This window comes from Suncus etruscus, chromosome 1, assembly GCF_024139225.1.
Source record: "Suncus etruscus isolate mSunEtr1 chromosome 1, mSunEtr1.pri.cur, whole genome shotgun sequence".
NCBI lineage: Eukaryota > Metazoa > Chordata > Mammalia > Eulipotyphla > Soricidae > Suncus > Suncus etruscus.
Window position 1 is genome coordinate 29817089 of NC_064848.1, and position 18588 is coordinate 29835676.

Below are 18588 nucleotides of genomic sequence, written 5' to 3' on the forward strand. Positions count from 1 at the left end.
AACTTATTTCATTCAGTATAGTAATCTCATCAAAGTAATCCATCAAAGTATAAGCAAATGTCATGACTTCATTTTCTTTTCTATTCTTTTTATTTGTTTTTGGGGCCACATCCAGTGTCATTCAGGGATTACTCCTGGCTTTGCACTCAAATATCATTCCTGGTAGGTTCTTGGTAACATATAGGATGATGGCACCAAGTGCAAGGCAAATGCTTTACTACTGTGCTATCTCTGCAGTCCCATGACTTCATTTTTCTAATTGTTGCCTACTATTTCATTGTGTAGATATACCATAGTTTATTTAGTCACTCATCTGATCTTAGGTACTAGGCTAGTTTCCAGAGTCTGGCTATTGTAACTAATATTGCAACAAACAGCAAGTTTGTTTTAAAAAAGAGAGATGGATTCTTATTTATTAATTTATTCCTCTACCCCTATATATTTAGTTTTTGTTGTTTTGGGGCCACACCCAGCAGCACTCAGGAGTTATTCCTAGCTATGTGCTCAGAAATTACTTCTGGCAGACTCAGGGAACCATATGGGATGCAGAGAACCTAACCAAGGTCTGTTCAGGATCAGCCTCGTGCAAGGCAAGCACCCTGCCACGGTGTTATTGCTCTAGCCCCTATTTGCTTTTATTGGGGGGGGCACACTCAGTGGCACTCAGAGGTTACTCCTAACTCTGTGCTCAGACATTGCTCCTGGCAGGCTCAGGAGACCATACGGAATACCAGGAATCAAACCCGGGTCAGTCCCTGGTTGGCTGTGTGCAAGAAAATACCCTACCATTGTTCTATCTCTCGGGCCCCACATAGAAAGTTTTTTAAATTGCTTTATGCAAGACTTTTCTACATATTCTACATATTTGGGGTTCCTAGGGTATTGCTGGATTATATGGAAGCACAAGATAGGTAAGGAGATACCTCCCAACTTCTCATTTTTCAGAATGTGTTTAGCTATCCTGGGTCTTCTATGGTTCCAAATGAATTTTATAATTGATTGTTCTATTTCTTTAAAGAATTGTGTCTGGATTTGGATAGGGATTGCATTAAATCTATATAGCAATTTGGGTAAAATAGTCATTTTGACTATGTTAATTCTACCTATCCATGAGGATGGGATGTTCTTCCATTTCTTTAGATCGTCTTCAATTTCTTTCTGAAGTGTTTTGAAGTTTCCCTGGTATAGATCTTTCACTTCTCTTGTAAGGTTGATTCCTAGGTATTTGATATTTTTTGATACTATCTTAAATGGAATTGTATTTTTAATCTCTCTCTCCTCAACTTCATTGTTTGTATATAAAAACGCTACTGTCTTTTGTGTATTGACTTTGTATCCAGCCACTTTACTGTATTGGTTGATTGTTTCTAGGAGTTTTTCTGTGGATTCTTTAGGGTTTTTGATGTATATCATCATATCATCAGCATATAGAGCTAGCTTGTGTTCCTCTTTCCCTACTTGAATTCCTTTGATTCCCTTCTCTTGTCGGATTGCTATTGCTAGGACTTCTAAGGTTATATTGAATAAGAGTGGAGAGAGTGGACAGCCTTGCCTAGTTCCTGACCTTAGTGGGAATGCTTCTAGTTTCTCGCCATTAAGTATAATGTTGGCTGTAGGCTTTTCATAAATAGCTGTAACTATCTTAAGGAAGGTGCCTTCTAACCCTATTTTGCTGAGTGTCTTTAACATGAACGGATGTTGGATTTTGTCAAACGCCTTCTCTGCATCGATTGATATGATCATGTGGTTTTTGTCCTTCATGTTGTTGATGTGGTGTATAATGTTGATTGATTTGCGTATGTTGAACCAACCTTGCATTCCTGGGATGAATCCCACTTGATCATGATGTATGATCTTTTTAATGAGGTGTTGGATTCGGTTTGCTAAGATTTTGTTAAGTATCTTTGCATCAATGTTCATTAGTGATATTGGTCTGTAGTTTTCTTTTTTGGTGGTGTCTTTGCCTTCTTTAGGAATGAGTGTGATATTAGCCTCATAAAAGGAGTTGGGGAGGATTCCTGTTTTTTCTATGGTTTTGAAAAGCCTATGGAACAGTGGTAATAAGTCTTCTTGAAATGTTTGATAGAATTCACCTGTAAATCCATCTGGGCCTGGGCATTTGTTCTTAGGGAGTCTTTTAATTACGTCTTCAATTTCCTCTGAAGTGATTGGACTGTTTAGAGTTTCTAGGTCTTCCTTTTCCAGTCTTGGAAGAGGGTGTTTGTCCAAGAATCTGTCGATTTCTGGTGGGTTCTCTAGCCTAGTTGAATATAGTTGTTCATAATATGATCTCATGATATGTTGTATTTCTTGGGGTTCTGTTGTAATCTCTCCCCTTTCATTCGTGATCCTAGTAATTTGGGTGTTTTCCCTCTTTTTTTTGGTAAGTTTTGCCAATGGTTTGTCTATCTTATTTATTTTTTCGAAAAACCAACTCCTGGTCTCATTGATTTTTTGTATTGTTTTCTTAGTCTCTATGTTGTTTATTTCTGCTCTGGTTTTTATGATTTCTTGCCTTCTGGTTGTGGTTGGATTTCTCTGTTGCTGTTGTTCCAATTCTTTGAGGTGATCTTTTAAACTGTTGGTTTTGTTATTTTCCTGTTTCTTAACATAGGCCTGTAATGCTATGAGTTTCCCCCTAAGTACTGCTTTTGCTGTATCCCATAAATTCTGACATGTTGTCTCTTCATTGTCATTCGTCTCAAGGAATCTTTTTATTTCCTCCTTGAGTTGTTCTTTGATCCAGCTGTTGTTAAGCAGTATGTTGTTCAATCTCCAGGTATTAGTTTTCCTCCATTGCTTCTTCTTGACATCAATTAAAAGCTCTGTTGCATAGTGATCTGAAAGGGTACTTCTAATGATCCTTACCTTTGTGGTCTTATATAGGTTGGCTTTGTATCCTAAGACATGATCTATTCTGGAGAAGGTTCCATGTGGGTTTGAGAAGAATGTGTATTCTACTTTCTGGGGATGGAGGGCTCTATATAAGTCTATTAGCCCTAATTCTTCTAATTTTTCATTTAGAGCTCTTATTTCTTTACTATTTTTCTGTTTGGAGGATCTGTCCAGTGGTGATAGTGGAGTATTGAGGTCCCCTACTATTATCACAATTCCCTTCATGTGTTTCTCCAGGTTTGTCAGTAGTTGCCTCACATATTTTGGTGACTTTACATTAGGTGCATAGATATTGACCAGGGTTAGCACTTCTTGATCTAATGTTCCCCTGATCAGTAAGTAGTGCCCCTCTTTGTCTCTGATCACTTTCTTGAGGTTGAATACAATTTGGTCTGATATAAGAATGGCTGTCCCTGCTCTTTTTTGTTTTCCATTGGCCTGAATAATTACTTTCCATCCTTTAATTCTAAGCCTGTGCTTATCCTGTAACTGTAGGTGTGTTTCTTGCAGACAGCAGAAGTCCGGTTTATTTTTCCTAACCCAGTTCTCTACTATGTGTCTTTTAATTGGAGAGTTTAGTCCATTAACATTTAGGGAAATTATTGATAGAGAGGACTGTTGTGCAGTTGTATTGTGTGGCGTGGTTGTTGTTACAATTGGGGGTTTGGATTGTGTAATTCGTCTCTGAGTAAGTCGCTTAGGATCGGCTTAGTTTGCACAAATAGTTCAAGTTCGTTCATATTTGTGAATGTTTTTAGTCTGCCCTCCCATATGAATGATAGTTTTGCTGGGTATTGGACCCTGGGTTGGAAATTTCTTTCACTCAGTCGTTTAAATACGTCATTCCACTGTCTTCTTGCTTGAATTATTTCAAATGGGAGATCTGGTTTGATTCTTATGTCCTTTCCTTTGTACTTGAGGTTTTTTTTCTCCCTTATTGCTTTCAGGAGTTCCTCTTTCTCTTTGTTTTTCGCCATTTGGATTATTATGTGTCTTGGTGTGGGTTTATTAGGGTCTATTTTATTAGGGACTCTCTTGACTTCTTGGATTTGTCCTAAATTGTCTTTCCAGAGGGTGGGAAAGTTCTCTGTTATTATCTCCCTGACTACTTGTTCTTCCCCCTTCCCTATTTCTTCCCCTTCTGGTATACCCACAATTCTTAGATTGTTTCTTTTGTCCTTATTCATTAGATATTGGATTTTTCCTTCCAGTGCTTTGCCTTTTTTTTTTTTTGTTGGTTTCTTGATCATTTTTATATTGCAGTTTTCCTTCGAGTTCATCGATGTGCTTCTCCAACTCTGTGGTTCTACTCGTAAGGCTTGTTATTTTGTCTTTTAAATCCTTCACTTCTTTTTGTATGGAATCTCTCATGTTCTTTAACATTTCTTCTTTAATTTGGCTTAGTCGTTCGTCCATGAATTTCTTATACTCGGTTGCTAGGGTTTCTTATACTCGGTTGCTAGGTAAGGTATCTCCTTACCTATCTTGAAACTATACTATAAAGCCATAGTAATAAAAACAGCATGGTACTGGAACAGAGACAGGACCTCAGACCAGTGGATTAGAACAGAATTCCCAGACATAAACCCCCAGATATATAGCCAACTAATATTTGATAAAAGAGGCAAGAATATGAAATGGAACAAAGAAAGCCTATTCAACAAATGGTGTTGGTACAACTGGAAACTCATATGCACGAAAGTGAAAATCGACCCATATCTCACTCCTTATACAAAAGTCAACTCAAAATGGATCAAAGATCTGGAAATCAGACCTGAATCTATAAAGTTTATCGAGAATAAAATAGGCAGAACACTCGAAGACCTTTATATCAAAAGGGTCTTTGAGAATGGAGCACCAATGGCAAAAACGTTAGCATCAACTATAAACAAATGGGACTATATCAAACTAAAAAGCTTCTGCATGGCAAAAGAAACCCTACTTAATGCAAGAAGACAGCTAACAGAATGGGAAAAAATCTTTTCACTTGATATATCAGATAAAGGGCTGATATCTAGAACATACAAAGCGCTCAGAAACCTGAGTCCTTCAAAACCAAACGAAGCCATAAAAAAATGGGGAGACGAAATGAATAGACATTTCTCTGAGGAAGAGAGAAGGATGGCCAACAAACACATGAAAACATGCTCACCTTCACTCATCATCAGGGAGATCCAAATCAAGACAACAATGAGATACCACCTCACACCAGTGAGGTTGGCTCACATCAAAAATAATGGGAACAACCTTTGTTGGAGAGGATGTGGTATGAAAGGAACTCTCATTCATTGCTGGTGGGAATGCCCCTTGGTCCAACATCTATGGAGAAAAGTCTGGAGAGTGCTCAAAGAACTCAGAATTGAGCTGCCATTTGACCCAGCAATTGCTCTCCTAGGCATATATCCCCAAGATGGAAAGACATTCATTCCAAAATACGTATGCACCCCACTATTTATTGCAGCACTCAGTATAATAGCCAAATCTTGGAACCAACCTCGATGTCCAACAACAGATGAATGGATCATTAAGATGTGGTACATATATACAATGGAATATTACATGGCAGTTAGAAATGATACAATCACAGACTTTGCAGCAACGTGGATGGACCTAGATCATGTTATGTTAAACGAAGTAAGTCAGAAGACAAAAGAAAAACACAGAATGGTAGCACTATTCTGAAACACCTAGAATACATAAAAAACAAAAAAAGGACATTGAAGAAGCATAACTGCTAGAACCACAAAGAAAGACTTCATAAACTCCATTCCCTGATCTGCACAGCCACCAAGATCTCTAGAAACAGGTCTGATTTTACCATCCAAGATAAAGTAGAAGTCTTCCACATACCACGAAAGCAGCAAGAGGAGAATAAATGATCTATTTTTTTTGACGTCTTTATTTTGGTGTGGAGATTACGGTTGATGTCTCCAATATTATTTTATTTTATTTTGTTTTGTCTTTCTCTTTCTTTTTGCACTTGAGTATGATTTGATTTCAGAACCGAGATTATTGTGTGGTGCCTGTTTTTATTGTTGTGGTGCTTATCGGTTATTTAATTCGATAGTTTGTGTGTGTGTGTGTGTGTGTGTGTGTGTGTATTGTTGTGGTATTTTAATTACTTTTTTCACATCCTCTCTCAAACTGAGGTTGGAAGCCTCTAGACAGGACTCTATTTTCAGTATATTTGATTTTTGATTGAGAAGAGGACATATTAGGTGATGGGTATTCCCCTGATTTAATGTGAATATGTACCCAAAATACTACAGTGAAAGATATGTAAGCCATTATGGAAAAAAAAGAAAATTGTGTTTTTAATCAGAAACTTTCTTTGACTTACATGTATTATTATTATATTAATTATATTATATGTTATGTTATGTCACTATATTATGTTATATTAGTTTACCTTATTATGTTAATCAATTTTGTCCTTTAAATGAATTCTTACTTAAAAACAACAAAAAAAAAAAAAAAAAAAAAAAACCTTTAGTTTGCCCTGAAGAAAAGAAAAAAATAAATAAAAGATAAAATAAGGCCTCCCAATTCTTACCACAGGCTGTGTTCTTTACACTGGCTGTATAGAAAGAGGAGGTACAGTAAAGGCACCCCATATACACCTCAACACAGGCCCCTTGCCGGGTATGTATTGTGAATTGGGGGACAAAAAAAAGAGAAAAAAAAAAAAAGAGAAAAAGAAAAAGGAAGCACAATTTCTAGTTTTATTGAGGAATATACATATTGTTTTCCAAAAATCTGCACCGGTCTGCATCTCTACCAACAGTCAATGAGACTCCTCTCTTCTTTTTCTTATTGCTCTGGTTCGGCCATTTATGTATTAGAACAGATTATAAGTGGTCATTTTTAAACAAATACATATGGTGGCTGAAGAAACAGTACAGCTGCTATGGTGACACCCCCCTCCCAATCACCACCAAAAATGATTACTCAACACAGAGCCAAGGGTAACTGCTGAACAGTGCGAGGTGTGGTCTTCAATAAAAAACAAAACATAAAAAGAAGAAGCAAGAGGGAGGGAGGAAGGGAAGAGGAAGGGAAGGGAAGGGAAGGGAAGGGAAGGGAAGGGAAGGGAAGGGAAGGGAAGGGAAGGGAAGGGAAGGGAAGGGAAGGGAAGGGAAGGGAAGGGAAGGGAAGGGAAGGGAAGGGAAGGGAAGGGAAGGGAAGGGAAGGGAAGGGAAGGGAAGGGAAGGGAAGGGAAGGGAAGGGAAGGGAAGGGAAGGGAAGGGAAGGGAAGGGAAGGGAAGGGAAGGGAAGGGAAGGGAAGGGAAGGGAAGGGAAGGGAAGGGAAGGGAAGGGAAGGGAAGGGAAGGGAAGGGAAGGGAAGGGAAGGGAAGGGAAGGGAAGGGAAGGGAAGGGAAGGGAAGGGAAGGGAAGGGAAGGGAAGGGAAGGGAAGGGAAGGGAAGGGAAGGGAAGGGGAAGGGAAGGGGAAGGGAAGGGGAAGGGAAGGGAAGGGAAGGGAAGGGAAGGGGAAGGGAAGGGGAAGGGAAGGGAAGGGAAGGGAAGGGAAGGGAAGGGGAAGGGAAGGGAAGGGAAGGGAAGGAGGAAACGAAGGGGAGGGGAGGAGAGGAGGGGGAGGGGAGGAAGGAGGAGGAGGGGAGGAGAAGGGAGGAAGGGGAAGGGAGGGGAGAAAAGGGAGGGGAACAGAGGAAGGGGAGGGAAGGGAGGAGAGGGGAGGGAAGTGAGAAGAGGAGAGGGAAGGAATCTGAGGGGAGGGGAGGGAGGAAAGGGAGGGAAGAGAGGGGTAGGGAGGGGTGGGAAGGAAGGAAGGAAGGAAGGAAGGAAGGAAGGAAGGAAGGAAGGAAGGAAGGAAGGAAGGAAGGAAGGAAGGAAAAGAAAGAAAGAAAGAAAGAAAGAAAGAAAGAAAGAAAGAAAGAAAGAAAGAAAGAAAGAAAGAAAGAAAGAGAAAGAAAGAAAAAAGTAAGATAAGAAAAAAAAAGAAAGAAGACTACAAAAGACAGACCACTATTCTCTATAAAACTGCTTTCATAAGAAGCAACCCAATTATATAAAATGCAAGCAAAACTACAATTTTCTTTTCTTCTTAATTACTGCTGATAATTTAAACAAGGACTATTGAAGTCACCTGGAAAGCTTATTCAGATTGTTCTACTTCTGACTCCCTCTGCTAACTTTCTGCTTCTGTAGTTGGAGAATGAAGCCAGAGAATTTGCACATTTGACACCCTCCCAAGTGAGGCTAATACAAGCCTCACCTAGTTGGTCTGGATAAAACACTTTTAAAATTGCTGGCTTAGTTTCTCATCATTAAAGGCAAACTATAATCATCAGAGAAGAAGTAATTTACACTTATGGTGAGAATCCATCTCATACCAATTGACATAGTGTCTGGGGCTTGAGGTCCCAGTGATTTTAGTATACAGCTGATGCTGAAAAAAGGAAACAAGAAAGATAGTAACCTAAACCAGTTCATTCTGACTTACATATTAGTGAAAATCTTTCTTATCATATTCCTTATTAGATGGGTATTGGGGGGGCATACCAAGTTCCTTTTTTTTGAATTTTTTTAATTTAGTTAAAGAAAATCACATAATTGACATAACTGATCATAATACATTTGTTTCAAGCTGACAAAAAGCAAGGTTGTTTTAAAAAATAGAAAAGAAAAAGAAAAACTGGAAAAAATGGAAGAGAAAGGAAAGAAAAAAGTTCAGTAGCAAGTATATTTGTGAAAATTATTGTATCACCAATGAACTCATTAAAGTAACAGCAGAAGTTTTACTAAACTCTTCTTTTATTTTTTTTTGAAGGATAAGAGTTAAAGAAATACAGTTAAAAAAAAGTTACATGAGTGGCAATTGTTTGCAGAAGCCTAGCAAAATATGGAAGAAATAGAAAAGAAAAGCCTTGGCCTAAATACAGGGAGACTTTACCCCTGAAGTATTCCCTCATAAGACCAACTCTGGCCTCCAGGCATACTAGATTGTCCAATCCCTGAGTCATCCTCTGTGGTCCCAGTAAAAGTTTTTTGCATAATTGCTCTTGTTGGTGTCAGGTTTTTGTAGTTAAAGATCCTGGTTTTTGTATATATCCTACATCAAAGTCAAGATGATGTGGAGGGTCCTCTACTTTCACCTTATCATTAAAGGGCAATGCAGAGTCCTGCCCTGCAAGCAGGTTGTTGCTGTTGCTAAGTCCTCTGGGTGCTAAAAGAACCCTCTTTGGAGTAAGTCGGTGCCAGGGCAGTGGTAGGGTCTTCCCAGGTAGAGGTTTGCTTCCTGCAGATGTTATAAACTGTGGTTGTTTCCATAGATGGTATCTATGGTTCAAGGTGAATGGACAATGTTCGTTCTTCTGAGGCAACATTCAGGGTATAAGACCCAACTGCATTACAAAATTTGTCTGTTTCTGTCTCTATTAGATAAGAACTTGCTTGCATATGTAGTTTTTTAATGTGCCTATGTATAAAATGAACAAATACTAATGTATATGGAGGCCGAGGGAATAAGTCCAACAATCACTGTAACTTGGTTCTAACATGAACTTTAAACAGAGAGGCTTTTCTAACACACACACACACACACACACACACACACACACACACACACACACACACACACGGGGAAATGACTGCTATATAAGAGATATTCAATAACAGTTATACCTGTAAGGGAATACATTTAAAGAAATATTCAAATATTTTAAGTCTTTAGAAATAGTCTTGGGGGATGCAAAATCCGGAGCACAACTTTGATTTGGCCTTGTGGAGTATGAAAAACAGCTCCCAGCAGTAACATATCAGGAAATGTCCTCAAGTGGGGGACTTCTCAGAAATCGAGTCCGGTAGTAAGCAAAGGTCCACAGTGTAGGGAGGTGGAGGAAAGGAGGCTGCTGAGAGCAAATCAATAGCAACAGAGTGTTAGTTCTTCTAGGGCTGAGTCTATCCTTTTACCCTGAGAGCTGGTTGGCTGCTGACTGGAGTGGGAATAATGATCTGCTTCATGAGTAGCCAAGAACTGAGAGTAAAGAGGGTTAAATGTGGAGTAATAACAGGTGGGGGTGATGGAGTGAAGGGCTAGAAATGAGTTTGTGAGGTGGTGAGCAAAAGGAATGAAGACATTATACAACATAGTCATTCTGTATATTACAAATGTACATTAAACAGACATATGTATGACAGACCTATACGCTCATGTGCCTATATCATCAGACACTGAGGATCAACTCTTAAGTTATAGTCAAAAAGCTGACCCAGATAAAATGGGACAGAATACTTAAAAAATAAAATATAATAAGATAAAGCCAGCAAGCCTGATATAATGGTTTTCTATTTTCTAGACCAGTCATATTTGGTGAGGATATACTATACTGAAGCTTGGCTTCATGAACTAAATTGTGTATGGGGGCCTTTCTAGAAAAAAAGAATTACAATATTTGAGTTAAGAAAGCTAAGTGAAATGCTAATGAGCACTTATGTAAAGTCAATACCAGAAATAGACATATGTCACAGAGGACATTGGAAAGACAGTGGTATGGCAAACACATATACTCATGCACTTATATCAGCATACACTGAGGATAAATCCATGGGTTACAGTTGAAAAACTGACCCAGGTTCAGTGTGAGACAGGACACTTTTTTAAATAAAAATGGTAATTAAGATAAAATATAATAAAAGAAAGAAAAATATATATAAAGCCAGCTAGTCTGGTGTAAATGTTTCCCATTTTCTGGAACAATAATGGTTAATAATGGTAACATTTGCTGAAGAAAGGCTTCATGGGATAGATTGTATATGGAGCATTTTTTAAAACAATCATAATTTTCAATTCTAGAAAGATAAATGACATGGTAGTAGGCCACATATATGGAGTTTATACCTGAAATACCATGCAGTGGGTCTTGAGCTATTGTTTCCTTTGCTAAAAGCAGTCTAAGATTATGAATACTATGATATTCTGTTAAACTATCTAGCATGTCAGCACAGTTTTGAGAATGGAGACTATGGGGAAGAAAGTTGCCGGGGACATTCCCAAGCCCACCCCTCTTGTATTGGGTGGGATGGTGAATCCTGGAGTTTCCTTTAAAGTCCTCCCTGGCATCCTCCTTGTAGGTCCCCCAGGGCAGGTGCCCAGGGATGGCCCTGGAGTCCAGGAGAAAGAAAAGGGAAGTCTGTTGGGGGAGCAGAAGCCCTGAAGCCTCATTTAAACTCAGTAGAAGGCATTAGGCTTGAAGCCTCTCAGTTTCCATAAATTGCTTAGACTAAAAGATGTTGTAATATAATCTACCTTTATAGTATTGTATACTCTCCCATTTAAAAACAACATTTAAATAGATGATAATCAACGTAGCTTTCTAAGTGCTGTATAGACAGTCTAGGGAACATAAATATACTAACTCCTAAACATTTAACTCTTATTTTTTTCTTTATACAGTGAAAGATGCAAATGTACTCTGCATGGACATAGAGAATCTGTGAATACCATTGAATTTTTCCCTTGCTCCAATATTCTTCTCACGGGTTCTGCAGATAAGACACTGTCAGTATGGGACGTAAGAACAGTAAGCAAAATGTCTTACCTTTTGTTAAACCTAGACTATTTCAACATCGAACATGACTGAAAAATTAGTTGAGCAAGGGCACTAGAGTGTCAAAGAATGGTAGGAATTATTTATTTACATAATCTGTACATTTTTTCATCTACCTAGCCCCATATGGTAAAGACTTTACCAGAGAAAGTTCAGCAAGTAGCAGATTTATGCAGCAAATATAGGTTCTACCCTTGTACTATATATATAGTGCAATATACATATGTACATATATATACATATATGTACTCTTGCACTATATGTAGTACACATATACATATGTATACATATATAAAATATATATATATTTATATTTACTTTTTATATATACACGGGCCGGAGCGGTGGAATATGATAGAGTGTTTGCCTTAAAAGTGGCTGACCTAGGATAGACTGAGGTTTAATCTCCCAATGTCCCATATGGGCCTCCAAGTCAGGAGTGATTTTTGAGCTCATAGCCAAGAGTAGCCCCTGAGCATCACTAGTTGTGGCCCCAAAACAAACAAAAATATGTATTCTGCTAGGAGTTATCATAATCTCTGAGCATAGAGCCAGGATTAATCCCTGATAATAGATGGTTGTGGCAAAAATCCAAAATAAATAATTATTTATGACAAAAATTGCTGTAGGTGTATGACATCTGAAGGGGAAACAAATGTGTTGTAGTTTTATGATATTGTAGTTTTATAAGGAAGAAAAAGAAATAATTATGTTCATACAGTGAAGCTTTCTAGAGAAGAGTTTGCAAGGTACAAAACAAAAGAAAGAAGGCAAACTGTCATCCACACCATGAATTTAGTGAAAGTAGTTCTGCTCCAAAAGGTAGTTACACTTCAAAAGGTAGTTGTGCTTGAGTTGTACTTGCAAAGCAAAGGATCTCTTTGATAATCTGGATAAAGATTGAGCACAGAAACTTTTTTGTGTGCAAAGTCATAGAGGTTTGAATCTACACTGACATATTCAGGAGTAATTAAGTTGTGTGAACAACTTAAGAAGTCAGGTATTATAAGAGTGTACAAGTGCATGATCTCAATACCAGCTTGAAGTCTATTTCTGAGATGATATATTAGTATTCAGGGGAGAAGTTACATATTGGATTTACTTTTTGTAGTTTTATTCATAGTAATTGTGTATATAGTAAGGATATGAGATGCTGCTCCAAGTGCATGTTATTGTACCACCACCACAATGCTATTAATATAACTCCACTCTATTTTTTCCTTCTAGTACCATAGTCTGAACTTATTGTAGGTTCCTTGTTGATATGCCAGTTCAGTATTTTGTTTTTCTGCATCTACATATAAAAATAAAATCCTTATATTGGCCTTTGTCTTTCTGACTTTATTTTTACTTTACATAATTACCTCCAATAACTTTATTTGCCTTTCCAAAGAGTAATTGATCAAATAAGTATATCTCACTGATGAAGTTAGTACAACAGGCATTACAATCAGAAGAGTTTGGGGCAGAAGATTGTTAGATACAAAGTGATATTTATAAAATTAGATGGTTTAATTTTCAATAGGAAGTATAATTAAAATAGGAATTATTGGAAAAGAAGGAATTTTTTTTGGTTTTTCAGGCCACACCCGTTTGATGCTCAGGGGTTACTCCTGGCTAAGTGCTAGAAATTGCCCCTGGCTTGGGGAGACCATATGGGATGCTGGGGGATCGAACCATGGTCCTTCCTTGGCTAGCGCTTGCAAGGCAGAGACACCTTACCTCTAGTGCCACCTCATTGGCCCCAGGAGAAGAAATTTTTAAGTGAACATTTTCCCCATTTTTTTAGAGAACAAAGAATTTTCAAGGTCAAAGAACTAGAGTGTGGAAATTAGACAGGCTTTTATCAATGTGGTTTCAAGCATGAGTTAGAACTGAAAAAATAGAATATAGAAATTATATTTCAAGGAGTTCATTCTATAAAGAGAAGGAAAGTCTCTAGTTCTAATCAATAATCAAATAACCATTTTTTTCTTGGCTTAAATTGCTGGCAATTTGTTTATTAGAGGAAGAACAGGTGTGGCTGAAGATGCAAGAAAGAAAAGGGTTAACATAGGATTTATTAAGCACAAATGTTAGTGGTTTGAAAAATGTCAAGATCCACCAAACCAGCTCTGCATATTAATTTTTATCAACATTTGAGGCAGACAATGAAAAGTCAAGTACTCCAGAAGAAGAAATAGCCATCATTTCTCATTTCTGGGTCAGTAAAGAAAGATCACTTATAATTTCTTCTATTTTTTCTCATATGCTAAACATTATATATACTAATAAAATTGTAAGATGGTACAAAGATTGCGAATAGGGACCTAATTTAAATATAGAAGGCCCTATTGAAAGCTTTCGAGAAAATATATTCAGGATTCACATATTACATAAAGAAAAAGAAATCTGCCTTTAATAATCTTACTGTACATGTTGCAGAGATTTAGAATTTAAAGGAACCAAAGCCAAGAAGTCATTGTGGGGAAAGTATGTTAGAAATGACTTAAGAATCAAATCAAAATAAGCTGTTCTTGAATACAAAGGTGCCTCAACATTTTTACTTTAAAATAACTAAGGCTCTGGTCCAACAGGCTCACATTTATTAATGGAGCAACAATGGAAAAGCAAAATTTTTATTCTATTTTATTTAAATTCTTCAATGTGTAGAACTTAAAAAGTGTCTGCTAAAGAAAAATCCATTTGTAAAATGATTTTATAGTGACCTAAATTTTATGTTCATTTTCTTTTGGTTTTAGTGTTTCTCCATTTCAGACTGCCATAATTGCATGTTCATAAAAGTGGGTCTCTTATTTACTTACTTTCATGCAAAGAGTGAAGCACCAACTCTAGGGGGAAAGTAGATTTATTAAAAGAAGCTACCTTTCATATGTCTGCCTTAAATATATAGTTATTTACTGATGGTTATTTACTGATGTTGCAAGTTTTTTATGCACTATGATTATTCCTCACTGTATCTTTGAGAGCAAAATAAAAAGGAAAGACAAAGCAAAACACAATTTCTTTAGCAGGCAGAAACATGATATTTTATTGGAAAATATACACATAAAAAGTTGTTAATCAAAAGATTAATTTAGTTAATATAAGTATGTACTTAAAATATGTTAATAAAATTAATTAAATATAGAATTTATCATTGTTTATTAGCTTCAAAATCAAAAACCATAAAAAGACAATAAATATTGGGATGGAGCCAAAGACATAGTATTGCAGAAAGGGCATTTGTCTTATATGTGATTTATCTGGGTTTGATCCATAACATCCCATATGTTCCTCCAGTTACTCCAGGATTAATTCCTAATGCAGAGCCAGGAATAAACCTTCCCATTCCTGGGTATGTCCCAAACAACAAATAAACAAAAAATATTTGGTATTAATGAATATTACTCATAAATAATAAGTAAAAAGATATAACTGAAAAAGAGCGAATTAATAAAAATAAATTCTATCTAGTTAGTATAATTTCTAAACATAATTTATACCTATATGATAAAGAATAAGTATGTAAAACAAAAGAAAATAGACTTAAACTTTTACAGTTTCATAGTTTTCCATTATGCATATATGTATATGTACATATATATATACATCTTAATGATACACTAATCTGTAATTGGTTGGAATTCTAGGTTGATTCCAAATCCTAGCTATTGATTAAGTGCTCCATTGAATAACAGTGTGAATACATTATTTTGAGTGAATATCTGGGAATAGATACCTTAAATATTATGAAAAACCCCCATAGTATTTTCATAGGGATTGAGAGACAACATTCCCACCAAAATGGATGAGAGTTCTATAGTCACCATAGCTCTGCCAACACAGATTTTTTTAGTTTAGAGTATTTTTGATATGTGCTATTTTTAATATTTACTTATTGAAACACAGGTAAAAGTCCATGCTGTGTTTCAATTATACAATGTACACCAACCTTCACTAGTGCACATTTCTCGCAATGTCCCAGATTCCCTTCCTTGCTCTTCTCTGCCTCTTGGGCAGGTATTTCTCAAATTTTCTCTCTATCTCCTCTTTATTTTTACTCCTTCTTTTCTTTTTTTCATTTTAACACCATATTTTACACTACTGTTAATGCAGGGGTAAAACACATATCATTTTATTTGCTTTCAATACCTGATTCTTGTCCAGATTGATCATTTTGAAATCATTGTCATGATAGATACTTTGCTGCCCTAACATTTTGTTGCAAGCTTCCTACCATGGGCTGATACTCAGGTCTCCTGGCCCTCATCTCGATTGTCTCTGGATATTATTTCTTTAGTATCCTTTTTTTTTCTTAGTCTTTAAAATTAGTGACGTTATTTTGTCTATCCCTCTCCCTTTGACTTATTTCATTTAGAATAACAATCTCCATATCCATCCACATATAAGCAAATTTCATTACTTCACTTTTACTGACATCTACATAGTATTCCATTGTGTGGCTGTACTACCATTTCATTAGCCACTCATCTGTTCTTGAGCACTGGTTTGTTTCCAGGCTCTAGCTATTATAACTAGTAATCTGTATGGTGTTTTGAGTACCTAGGGTATATCCCTAGGAGTGCTGTTGATATGGAAGCTCAATTTCTAGTTTTTTCATGAATACCCAGCTTGTTTTCCAATAAGTTTGTACCAGTTGGACATTCCCCCAGCAATAAAGAAGAATCCTTTACTCAATGCACCCTTGCCAACACTGGATGTTTTTGTTCTTTGTGATGTGTGCCAGTCTCTGTAGCATGAGATGATATCTTATTGGTTAGTTTATTTATTTATTCCTGATAATTAGTGATGTGGAGCATTTTTATATGCATTTTGGCATCTTATACGTCTTATTCGAGGAAATTTCTGCATAATTCTCCCAATTTGGGGATGGGTTAGATTTTTTTTTCCCCTAAGTTCTACCAATGCCTTGTATATCTTAGATAGTAACACCTTATCTGAGGGGTATTGGGTGAATATTTTCTCCCATTCTGTGATAATTTTTTGTCTTTATTTCTTTTGAAAAGCAGAAAATTCTTAGTTTAATGTAATTCCATTTGTTTATCTTAGCTTTTACTTGCTTAGCCAGTGGTGTTTCATCCTTGAAGATGCCTTTTGCATAAATGTCAAAAAGTGTTCTGTTTTCATTTTTCTCAAAGTACCTTATAATTTCAGATCTGATAACAAGGTTTTTAATGTAGTTTAATTTCTCTTTTGTTCATTGTGTTAAAGAAAGGTTTGAGTTTAAATTTTTGCATGTATTTAGTTGATCGGTTTCCCAACACCACTTAGTGAATAGAATTTCCTTGTTCCAATTTGAATTTTTACCCCTATATCAAAGGTTATTTGTATACCTGGGAATCATTCTCAGATTACTCAAGTTTATTCCATTTATCTGAGGTCCTGGCTTTATTCCATTACCTTGTTATTTTAATGACTGCTGCTTTATAATGCAATATTTTGTTATTTTATATTTTTATTTAAACACATTACTTACAAACAATTGTAGTTGGGCTTCAGTCATATAAAGAACACCCACCTTCACCAACATTCCCAACACCAATGCCCCAAATTTTCCTCCCCCCGCACTTCTGACTTTATTCCAGACAGGCTTTATACTTTCCTCATTCATTCACATTGCTATGATAGTTGTCAGTGTAATTATTTCTCTAACACTCTTTGTGGTGGATGAGTCTGATGAAAGCAGGATAGTACCTGAGGAGAAGAAACAACACACAGCAGTCAGAAAAGATATTCATTGGAGTCAGTTCACTTTAATTTCTTATGGCCTTTCTCTGCCATGTGAAGCCTTTGCCCCATGCCCGCCTTTCATGTGCTTTCTCTAGCCCCAAGACAAGACAGAATCCTTTCTTTATTCTCCAGAACCCCACCCACCGGTGGGGTGGGGGTAAAATCCTCGTAATCTAGGTGGATTTTTACATACCAAAATAAGAGACTAGGGAAAAAGGAAGTTAGGGGGAAGGTTTCATCTTACCAAGTAGATGTTAAACTCTCAAGAGCATTTGGGCCTCTTACATTCACTTGGGAATAACCTACCCCATCTTTTTCTTTTTTTGGTTTTTGGGCCACACCCTGTTTCGCTCAGGGGCCACTCCTGGTTATGCACTCAGAAATCCCTCCTGATTGGGTGACCATATGGGTCCATCCTAGGCTTGGGCCACTGCTCTGGCCCCTACCCTACCCCATCTAATTACCTTTGAATCCATGGTGTAACTAGGAAATAGAACAATCACTTTGCATGTGTTATTTCCTGCACCACAAAAAGGATAAAAAATAAATATCACTATAATATCTCAGTGATAAAAAGATAATTAAATATGTTTATATTCTTTAAATATTGATTTAATACTGCAATAATTCACAAGTTAATTCTGTGTTTTAAATTAAGAAAAGGATACTTTTAAAATATTTTTTTAATTCTTTCAAGGAGAAATAATGCATCACAGACCATTCATTTTCAAGTTTATTTTTTAGTAATACATTTTTATTTAAATTTGGCTAGTGATTTTGTCTATCCTGAAATCTTTGTTAGATTTATTTTATAAGTAGTTTTCAAATGGTTTAAAACAAAGAGAAAATTTTCATTTTAAGAGTCAGATTCAAAATTTTAAAGGGTGACTATCCTTATAAAAACTAACAAGGGAAGTATATTCAAATAGCTGTAATCAACTGTACTAGGGGGATTGTTTCTTTTGGAAATGTTTTATTTTTTTTTGTTCACTGTTAAAATGTCACTTTGATGGTAAAATTAGCTACAGTATTATTATTTTCAAAAACACCTGCTTCTATAGCACATGATTGACAAAAATGTGTCATCACATAAAAGGTCAACAAATTAGGAGTTCTGGGACCTGGGGCCAAAGGCATATCTCATGTTTAAGGTCAAACTTAAAAAAATGTTTTTCTAAAATATAGCAACACAATATTCCAAAAGAATGTGAAGATATTTTCTTAGTCACTTTGTCATTTATTTGTTAATGAAGATTGTAATTATCATAGTACAAAACATTGTATGATTAATCCATGACAAATGGACACATAGCTGCAATCTAGTGATTCATTGCAATATTTAGAGAACATTTCATAAATTGTTTTCTATATTGTGAGGTACATAACTTTGAA

At 36.4% G+C, this 18588-nt stretch overlaps 1 protein-coding gene and 1 non-coding gene across 2 annotated transcripts in view; both read left to right on the forward strand.

Moving 5' to 3' along the window:
- The window catches only part of SPAG16 (sperm associated antigen 16), a 1100078-nt gene that overhangs the window by 578520 nt on the left and 502970 nt on the right, over positions 1-18588 (forward strand). Inside the window, exon 12 of the mRNA XM_049768212.1 lies at positions 11310-11436. Coding sequence (XP_049624169.1) covers positions 11310-11436 — 127 coding nt within the window. The remainder of the gene's footprint in view (positions 1-11309; positions 11437-18588) is intronic.
- LOC126031658 (small nucleolar RNA SNORA51) lies at positions 6432-6564 on the forward strand. Its single transcript, XR_007503496.1, has one exon. It is a non-coding gene; the product is annotated as a small nucleolar RNA SNORA51 (small nucleolar RNA).